At 49.6% G+C, this 10,186-nt stretch overlaps 1 protein-coding gene across 1 annotated transcript; it reads right to left on the bottom strand.

Annotated features, from left to right (window-relative positions):
* Positions 1 to 1,719: 1,719 nt before the first annotated feature.
* Positions 1,720 to 8,313, bottom strand: XBP1 (X-box binding protein 1). The gene is given in 6 exon segments (XM_012928949.3): positions 1,720 to 2,863; positions 3,160 to 3,243; positions 3,246 to 3,305; positions 5,132 to 5,260; positions 6,910 to 7,006; positions 8,014 to 8,313. Coding segments are annotated over 6 exon segments (1,173 nt in total). The 5' UTR covers positions 8,253 to 8,313; the 3' UTR covers positions 1,720 to 2,299.
* Between the last annotated feature and the right edge of the window lie 1,873 nt (positions 8,314 to 10,186).

Genomic DNA, 10,186 nt, shown 5'->3' on the forward strand with positions numbered 1-10,186 from the left:
TAGATTTGGAAACTAACCATCTAAGTGGATAATAACTGTAGTATCATAATCCACATTTTCTGGTCCAGTGTTCTTTCCACTAGTTTTAGAGTAAAACCGTAAGGCTGTCTAACATGAAATTCCTGGAAGGATTATGCTTTGTGTATGCCAGTATAGTTCAACTCTTGTGTTAATTCAGTGGCATTTTAGACATAAGGAGGTGCAGTGAGAATGGTGCTTACACCTGAGCTTCAACAAGACGGCGGTCTCAGTAACTGGGGCATAACAAGATGATCTGCTTATCTCAAGGAGTAGTAATTCAGTTTTTAGGTGACTCAAATTGAACTAATAGCATAAAGTATGCCTGAAGTGGACAGTACTCTGCTTACACCTGTGGTCCTACTTTGTCTCTGCTCAAGTAGTGGCTGGTGGGAAAGCAAGGAGGCAGTTGTGGATGAGGGTTATAAAGATGTGTGTCTGGTCATCCGTGTTTAAAGGAGATCTTGGTTTGGTTTTTACACAACAATCATGATTTTTAGTTCTAACCAGGCAATCTGGTGTTTCGATATGAAAATGTCCCTGGATGGCAGGTGTTCTCTCAAGGCCGAGCATAGTATTTGGCAATTTTCACCCATCTGTGCAGGAAATGGAAACCCCATAGTCTATATAGGTCACATAGGTCCCCTCCTGTTCGTACAGCTGCCTCTTTCATGTGATGTCACTGAATGGAAATTACTTGAGCCTCAACTTCAACCTGCTTATTATGATGGGAGGCTAAAATGCGTCTATCATTACACCTGCTTCCATAATCCCTAAATAGACTGGCAACCCTGAATTAGTTTTCAGGTCAACGTTACTGATGGCAAGGAGCCATCCTTACATTTACAACTGAGAAAGTTGAGCAACTAAGCAAGGCTATTGCTGTGGGCTCAGCCATCAGCAGCTGGATCTTGGGGTGACAAACCTTCAAGCATTTTCACAGACCCACCTCCAGTCACTACACTGAAGGCATTCCCTGGCCTTGGCTTAAACTACAGCCTCCTGTGGTCCGTTCTCTTGACCTCCCTACAGCTAGTCTTAAGAGGACATCATTTGAATGCTGCATGGGTAGAGAATGACTTCATCTGGAAGTCCTTTTAGTATCCTCTAAGAGGCTCAAGAAAAGATACATGATAAGGGACAATGGGGGTTATGGAACTTATCTAGTTTCAGGGTTGATTTCATGTTTGTAGTTCTTTCCTGTAACAGCTCGATTAAATAGATTAAAATTCTTCCAAAGTATACTAGGATATAAAAACTAGCTTTCAAGTGCTTAGGACAGTGCCTCTCACATACTAAATCCTTGTAACACATCATAGTTCCGAAGCCCTTGGGCAGCCTTCGGATACTTCTACCCCTCCTTGTAGATAAGTGTTGGTGTATCTGCAGCTCTGTTATTCCCCATGGTAGTGACATGGAGGGCATGACCTCATAATTCTTACAACTGTAGTGGTTCTAGCCCTGCCAGTTGTGGTAGCAGTCCATTAGCCTGAAGAAATTGTCTCAGGTAACTGCTCAAACAGTAGATTACATAGCATACAGCAGCCGGGAATTGAGGTAGGTATTAACTCAAGCAGAAAAATTCAGTTGCTGTGAAAATTGGCATGCTCAGTTTTGTTGGATAAATGGCAAACAGTGAACCAGCTAGAGAAAAAAAAAAGGTGAAACTTCAGAGTCTTAGAAGAAATCCAAGAGCAAGAATGCTGCACTGCACTTTTTAATTGCATGGGTAGTTTTAAATAAATGGAGAAAGCACCTTCCAGAAGCTATACTAGCAAGGAAAGATTTCATAAAGCATTTACATAGTAAATTTCAGTAATTTTACAAAAGATTCTTGATCTTTACTTGAAGCCCCCTCAGGCAGGTAATCTCTGCTTGCAGAAGCAAACTACAGGACCTAAAATTGGAGGCAAGCCTGGGATGCTGAGACAGGGTGGGGAGAGAAATGACATGGGCCGATCCTAAGTTCAAAGTCCATTCTCAGACACTTAAAGTGGACCTGGGAAGTCCGTTTGGGAGACTGACAGAAGTACTGAAGGGCAAGCTACTGCCCTGGAAATAAAACCTCCAAATCTATAGCTCAGAACCTATTCCTGAGGACCTTGGACTGCTGGATGTGAAGAGACAATTCTCGGGCTCATCTACGAGAACTGAACAAATGCATTCGAGGAAATTCTGCACCCTCTACTTCGGCTTTTTGAATGAAGCACAGACACTAGTTTGTTTGCTCTACTCCAGGCAGTGGAATAGTCAAGGGAAAGGGACAACAGTACTGGATCACTTAGACACTGATCAGCTGGGGAAAGAGTTCATTGGCAAACGTGTCCTCCCAAGAGTGGTTTACACCGAGGGGAGAGGACACGGTGCTGAAGGGGGAAGGGAGGCCCTCGTATCCACAGTCACTGTAGGCATCCAACAGGCAGGAGGATGGCTTCAGGCAGTGGCTGGACGAAAGCAGATTGGAAATGCCCAGCTCTGGAATGAAGTCGTCTTCTCTAGGTTCTTCCTTTACAGAGACAATGAACTCAGAGGGATCATTCTCCGAGGGGCTGACAGGTGCTTCCTCGATTTTTACTACCACATTAGGTTGGCTCTCTGTCTCAGAGGGTATCTCTAAGACCAGAGGCTTGGTATAGACGTGGTCAAAACGAATTAGTTCATTAATGGCTTCCAGCTTAGCTGATGACGTCCCCACTGACAGAGGAAGGGAGGCTGGTAAGGAACTGGGTTCTTCTGGGTAGACTTGTGGGACTTCCTCCAGACTGGGAGATGCTGATTCTGGGGAAGGACACTTGAAGAACATGACTGGGTCCAAGTTGTCCAGAATGCCCAACAGGATATCAGACTGCAAGACGCAAAAAATGGAGTGAGCATAGCTTGTCAGAATCCACTGGAGAATCGAGCCAGACTACCTCGTGCTAGTCCCATAAAAAATAAACCGCTCATTATGCACTCGGATGACCTTAAGGGGACTCCCTGCACACTCCCACCCCCCACCCAATTATTTACACCGTGCTGTGTTTTCCATCAGCTGGAACTAAGAACATTGTCAGCAGAAGTCAACTTCTGGCTTCATTGGTCTGGTTAGGTTTATCCAGCATCTAGGGACACAGCTACTTGGGAAGTCGGAAGGATGCCTACCTCAGAGTCTGAAGAGTCAACGCTGTCAAGATCCACGGGGAGATGATGTGGAGGGGTGACAACTGGGCCTGCACCTGCTGCAGAGGTGCACGTAGTCTGAGTGCTGCGGACTCAGCAGACCCGGCCACTGGCCTCACTCCATTCCCCTGGTAGGAAGGACACAGTGAGCACTCAGCAGGAAGGCCCCAGGCACAGCCTCCCCAGGCACAGCCTCCCCAGGCATGCTCGGTTTTCAAGAAGCTAGAGTCAAAAGTCTTTTCCTTAGCAGGGTTGCTTTTCATTTCCTTCATCAAGGGATCAGAAAGGAAACTGCATCGTCATTTTCTATGACGTGGAAAATGCTTTCCCAGAGCAAAGATTTACATGGGATTGGTAAGTGACAGCTTCATGACATTCTCAATAACAGTCTTCTCATGAATAAAGTAATAGAAGGGATGGTGCTGTGGCACGGCAAGTTAGGCCAGCGCCTGCAGTACCAGCATGCCATGTGGGTCCCAGCTGCTCTGCTTCCAATCCAGCTCTGCTAATGTACAGGTAGAACAGAACAAGACAGCCTGGGTGCTTGGGCCCTTATTCATGTAGGAGACCTGGACGGGGTTCCAAGGTGCTGACTTCGGCCTAGCCCAAACCAGGGTATTATGGTCATTTAGGTGGTGAACTAGAGTACGGAACTTTTCCTATTTCTCCCTCTGTCTGCAAATTTGCCTTTCAAATAATCTTTTTTCTTCCTGGGGCTGTCACCATGGCGTACTAAGTTAAGCCTCTGCCTGCATCCCCAGCAACCTATATGGCTGTCAGTGGTTTTTATCCCAGCTGCTCCACTTCCCATCCAGCTCCCTGCTTGTAGCCTGGGAAAGCAGTTGAAGATGGCCCAAAGCCTTGGGACCCTGCACCCATGTGGAAGACTTGGAAGAAGCTCCTGGCTCACAACTTTGAATCAGCTCCTTCTGGCTGTTGCAGTCATTTGGGGTGTGAACTAGCAGACAGGAAAACCTCTCTCTCTGTCTCTCTCTCTCTCTTCTCTCTAAATCTGCCTTTCCAACAGAAATAAATAATTCTTTGAAAAAAAATTAAGTTTTGTAATGATGTTAAGCCTAGACTTTTTCTTGAATAATAATTTATTTATGTATTTTTAAAAGATTTATATATTTTTATTACAAAGTCGGATATACAGAGAGGAGGGAGACAGACAGGAAGATCTTCCGTCCGATGATTCACTCCCCAAGTGACTGCAACGGTCGGTGTTTTTGCCGATCCGGAGTCAGGAGCCAGGAACCTCTTCCAGGTCTCCCACACAGGTGCAGGGTCCCAAGGCTTTGGACTGTCCTCAACTGCTTCCCCAGGCCACAAGCAGGGAGCTGGATGGGAAGTGGAGCTGCCGGGTTTAGAACCGGCGCCCATATGGGATCCCAGTGCGTTCAAGGCGAGGACTTTAAGCCGCTAGACCACCACGCTGGGCCCTGAATAATAGTTTAAAATTCCTCTTGGCACTAATGTCAATTTGGTGGAGTCATCAAACTTGCCATAATCCATAGATTAAATGACACCCATGCATTGACCTTCTTTTATCAGGGATGTCGCCATGAAAGTGACTCCTTCCCCTACTCATTCATAGCTGCCAAAGAACTATCATGTGGTGGCATTCAAACCTCAGTCCAGCCTGGCTGACACCTACTCTGGTTTTCCTAATGTTTCTCTCTCAGAACATCTTGTTTGCTATCGATGCTTGTCAGGACTTGTTCTAAGACAGCCATGCCACTTATTTTGATTATTAGGACTTCATACTGTTCATTAAACGTCATAAAAAAACAGAACAAAACAAAACACACACACAAAACCACCTTGCCTGCATGGAGGCGTCTTAAAACCAGAAAAAAGCTTCAAGAACATTTTTGATCAGAGGGCTAAAGTATGGACATAAACCACTTGGATCCAGTTCTTACAGAGGGCACCAAACATCCAGATCATTTACCTTGGCCTCCGCCTCCTCTTCTGTACCCAGGGCATCCATCCCCAGGCGTTGCCGTAACTCTTGGTTCTCAATGACAAGGCCATTAGTTTTCTCTCGTAAAAGCTGGTTTTCTAGCAGAAGCTTTTGGTTCTGGAAGAAAGTAAGAGGCAAAACATCAAATGCTTCCATTTAAAAATCCACATTTTTTTTTTAAAGAGAGACTGAGAGAGGTATCTTTTTCTTTAAATTAAAGAACTATTCATTTGTATTGCAAAGTCAGATATACAGAGAGGAGGAGACAGAAAATCTTCTGTCCGATGATTCACTCCACAAGTGACCACAACGGCCAGAGCTCTGGAGCCAGGACTCTGGAGCCTCTAAGTCTCCCATGCGGGTGGCAGAGTCCCAGGGCTTTGGGACGTTTTCGACTGCTTTCCCAGGCCACAAGCAGGAAGCTGGATGGGAAGCGGGGCCCCTGGGATTAGAACCGTCGCCCATATGGGATCCCGGCGCATTCAAGGCGAGGACTTTAGCCGCTAGGTTACCGCACCAGGCCCTAGAATCCATATTTTTTAAAAAAATGTTTGAAAGGTAGGCTGAAGAAAGAAGATCAATCCTTCCTCTGCTGATACACCCCCCAAATGGTGGCAGCTGGAGCTAAAGCCAGGAGCCTGGAACTCCATCCAGGCCTCCCACAGAGGTGGTAGAAGCCCAAGGACTTGGATCATCACCTGCTGCCTCCCCAGACTCATTAACAGGGAGTTGTATGGAAAGCAGAGCAGCCAGGACTAAAACCTGCACACCTATGGAACAGCACCATCACAGGAGCAGAAACCATGCCGGCCCCATGAAGGACTCCATCTTGTAAACACTATAATAGGATTTCCTTTCCTTGAACTTTTGGATATCCTAGGCTTATGCAGTTGTTTATGGCAGATATTAGCAGAATGGGCCATACATATGAAAAACAAGCTATTTAAGAGCTATTTCGTGGGGTCAAAAATAAACAAATGCTTCCAAGCACTACTACGACTTCAGCAACACAGACGTGTGGCTTTCATCTATCTGCACATGATGTTTTGAAGAAAGCCTCTTTTGAACTGGCAAGGAGCAATAAAAGTGGTGGTAATAGTACACTGTAAAACCAAAACAAACCAAAAATCTGGTACTGAATAACTGTGTTCATTCTAAGAACCAGTTACCAGGGGGCCCTCATGGAGGCAGGGCAAGGTAAGCCGCCTGCAGTGCCCACATGGACACCCGCTGCTCCAACGGTAATCCAGCTCGTGCCTATGTGCCTGGGAAAGCAGTGGAAGGTGGCCCAGGTGCGAGTGCCCCTGCACCCACGTGGGAGACCTGGAAACGGCTCTGCGCCAGATGGGAAGTGCGCCAGCACAGGATGGTGTCTGTTGTCTTTTTCTCTGTGACTCTGCCTTTTAAATAAATAATACGGCTTAAAATAAATAAATAAGTGAACCAGTTAATGGATCAAACTTTAAGATTAGATAACAGGCGGACTCGGGAGACAAAGGGAAACTTTTGTGACCTTTTGGCCAAGCCAGGAAGAAGCTAAAGTTTAAGCCATGATACTGTATCTGCCAGAATCAATTATTTCCACTCTCAACAAGCCTCCCCCAGCTACCTATCGTACCCCGAGTTCCACTAATTTAGCTTTAAAGCACACATGCTAAAACGTTCCGACAGGCACTGAAAGAACTTGGCGTGGGCTGTAAATGCCAGGACAGTCACAGCAGACAGTCGCCTGATGGAAGAAAGCATTTGGCCCCCTCTAGTTTTACCTCTTCTTCCAAATCCACGACTTGCTGTTCCAGCTCACTCATCCGAGCTTTCTTCCGGTCTCTGGCAGTCTGAGCTGCTACTCTGTTTTTCAGTTTCCTGCGTAGAAAAAGGAATGTACCACACACACTGAGTCATCTCAGGGGTTATTTCTATCTTTATTTGAAAACCCTGGCCAGCTGGGGCTTTCATCGGAATGTACGGCATAAAGCTGGATCCTTCCCCTCACAGAACCCTAAAACTGCGCAGCAAAACAAAATCCCACAGGCTTGTGTCAATCAGCCTGGAAGGCTGGCTCTGTCCTCTCCCAGATGGCGTCATCTGCCTGGGCCTCCTCGGCGCCACGTAGCCCAACCTGGCACCACCACCACCACCACCACCACCACCGCCGGCCGCTATCCAGCTTGCATCATCAGGAACTTTCCTCCTCTATTCCCCTCCCCAACCCCTTTGCCATTTCCGGCCTCCAACCCCAACTCATGCAGAATCCCACTTGGACTGATAAAAATCTAGACCGAAGTCCACCCATCCACCCTCCCCAAACCCCACTAGGTCTGGGATGGGCTGACTCACACCCCTCCTCCTAGTGCCCTGAGGAACAGGGCCAGGGCGCCCACTCTGGGAGAAACTTGAGGAAGCAAGGTCACAAATACCGACCCACATTCCCTGCCTGCCTTGCTCTCCCCCAGCCGAGGTACCTGCGTGTGACTAGAGTGAAGACTCCCAACCCTGTCACCCCCTTCACCAGCTCTTCCATTTCACCCTCGCGCCCCTTCCGAAAAAAAGAAAAAATCAGCGCAGCCTAATGGGCTCCAGAGGGGCTGAGCGACCTGCCTGTCGCCACACAGCCAAAGGGCCTGGAAACCGGACAGCTAGCGTCATCCCAGTCCTGTTCATTTCTAACAGAAATCGGGAGAAAGTAAAAGAAAATAGACCCGGAGAATATTGGACTCCACCCAGCGCGGCGGATCCGGTCCGTCCAGCCGCCCCGCCCCGCCCCGCCCCGCGCCACGCTGGCACCGGACCCTGCAGGCCAAGGACGCCCGAGCGCCCCGGGCTGTCAGTCAGCGCCCCGACCCCGGCCTCCCCGCGGCTCCCGATCCCACCTCCTCAGCGCCTTCTCCTCAGGGCTCAGGTGTGTGAGGCGCTGTCGCTTGCGCGCTTGGGGCGGCCCCTCGCCGGCCGCCTCCTCCGGGCTGGCCCCTCTCTGACCGGGTACCATGAGCGGCAGGGCCCGGCCGGCTGGGGCTCCCGCGGCGGCGGCGGCGGCGGCGGGCTGACCGGGTAGAAGCAGTACTTTAGGAGCCCCAGCGGCCGGACTCGGTGCGGCTGCCACCACCACCATGGCCCTTGGTCAGTCTCTCCCGAGTGCGCGCTCGCCGCCGCCGCCGCCCAAGCGGCGAGCCGCGCCGCGCCCAGCCTTTCTAGGGTCGTGGCCCTCCGCGATTGGCCAGCGCTGCGTGGACGCGCGGCGAGCTCGGCGTTCATTGGCCCGTCTGCTGCCGGAGGGGGCTGGACCTGGGCGTCCAGCGTGGCAGTGGCCGGTCCCGGTCAGGGTGGGGGGAGCCGGGGTGTGTGTGGAAGGGGGGACTGTTCCCAATCCTGACACCCGGGCGCTGTGGTGCTGGGCCGATGCAGGGTTTTGGGGAGACCTCCAGACCTGCGAGGTGGCAGGGTTGTGGAGCCAGGCGGAATGTTTCCTCAGGAAACCAGTCCTCCACCGTCGGCCAACCTGACGCACTTTGACCAACATGACAGCAGCTTGTCCCCACGCCTCGAGATTTCCGAACTGATGATGATGATGATGATGATGATGATGGCAAGCCGGCTGACAAGCCTCGTGCGCCTCGCCAGGTCCGGCGTGAGGCGAGAAGTTGTTCCAGATCGTAGATCCGGGCTGCCTTCTGTAAAACGCAATCCTGCAAAGGAATCCCCCCTCAAGGTTTAAGTCTTTATAGTACTTGGCTAGGACTTCCTCAGCGACTGGCGCGGTCATTTTGTTCCCGGTGTTTCTAAGCTCTCTGCGTTGGGTGGGCGTGCCCCGTTACTGGGGTTCCCTGAGCCGCTGGGCGGGCTGTGGCGGCCCAGGACCCCACACTTGTGAGAAAAGGGCAGAACTCCCCACGTATTTATTCATCGATTTTCCACCCCCCCTTTTTTGAAGCAAATTGTAATTATTATTATTGTTATTATTATTATTGTCACATTTTGACAAGTATTTCCGCCCAGCAGTCTTCCAGGTCCTAGGAAGGCAAAGATTACTGACTTGGGACCTGGGAGGTGCACAGTGTTGGGATGACAGGATTCTAAGCGATTGTTGTACGGTGTTAGTATCTCAGCTTAGGTCTTCAATTCCATTTCCGTCTGGACGGAGCAATGTGGGGAGAAGGTGCTAAAAGCAGTCCCCATTTCTTGATATAAGACTTTTTTTAAAAAATTGTTTATTTGAAAGATTTACAGAGAGAAGGAGATAGACAAGGTTTTTCACCTGCTGGTTCACTCCCCAAATAATGATAATGGTCAAGGCTGAACCAGGTTGAGATCCAGATCTCCCACACAGGTGCAAGGTCCCAAGGCTTTGGGCCGTCCTCAACTGCTTTCCCAGGCCACAAGCAGGGAGCTGGACAGGAAGTGGAGCAGCCAGGACACAAACTGGGAACCATATGGGATGTCCGCACTTGCAGGCGGCTTTAATTAGCCTGTTGATCCGTGGTGCCACTTTTCAGCTGGGGGCAAGGGGCAAGGAAAATCAGAGACTGCTTCTGTAAACTGGGTTGGCACCGGGGAAACCCAGAGACCATTTGTTTCTGTGGGTGAGAAGGGACGTGGATGATGACAGTTTCTGCAGGAACAGCCTCTAGCCACCTGGGTCCTAGAGTGCCTCCAGATTGGGAAGCCTCCTTCCCACCCCCAAGGCGCTTCTGGGACAAGTGTCTGGAGACACGTTCAGGGTGAGACCTACAGGTGTGTGTTTAGGATGCTAGAAGATCATAAGAGTTACCTGACATAGTGGTGCAGTTATGACCTGCACTCTTCTTTTAATGAAGATCATGTGTGTTACTGCCAAAACAATGTCCACATCCCATAGCAGAGTGCTCGCCTTTGAGTCCCAACTGTACTTGCAGTTCCAGCTTCTGCTGCTAGATGTGCTAGAAGGAAGCAGGTGAAAACCCAAGTACCTGGAACCCTGTCACTCATGTGGAGACAGAGAAGGAGTTTCTGGCTTCTGGCTTTAGCCCAGCCTGGCATCAATGGATGTGGACATTTGGCAGATTGAAC

Source organism: Ochotona princeps, chromosome 29 (assembly GCF_030435755.1).
Source record: "Ochotona princeps isolate mOchPri1 chromosome 29, mOchPri1.hap1, whole genome shotgun sequence".
NCBI classification, from domain to species: Eukaryota; Metazoa; Chordata; class Mammalia; order Lagomorpha; family Ochotonidae; genus Ochotona; species Ochotona princeps.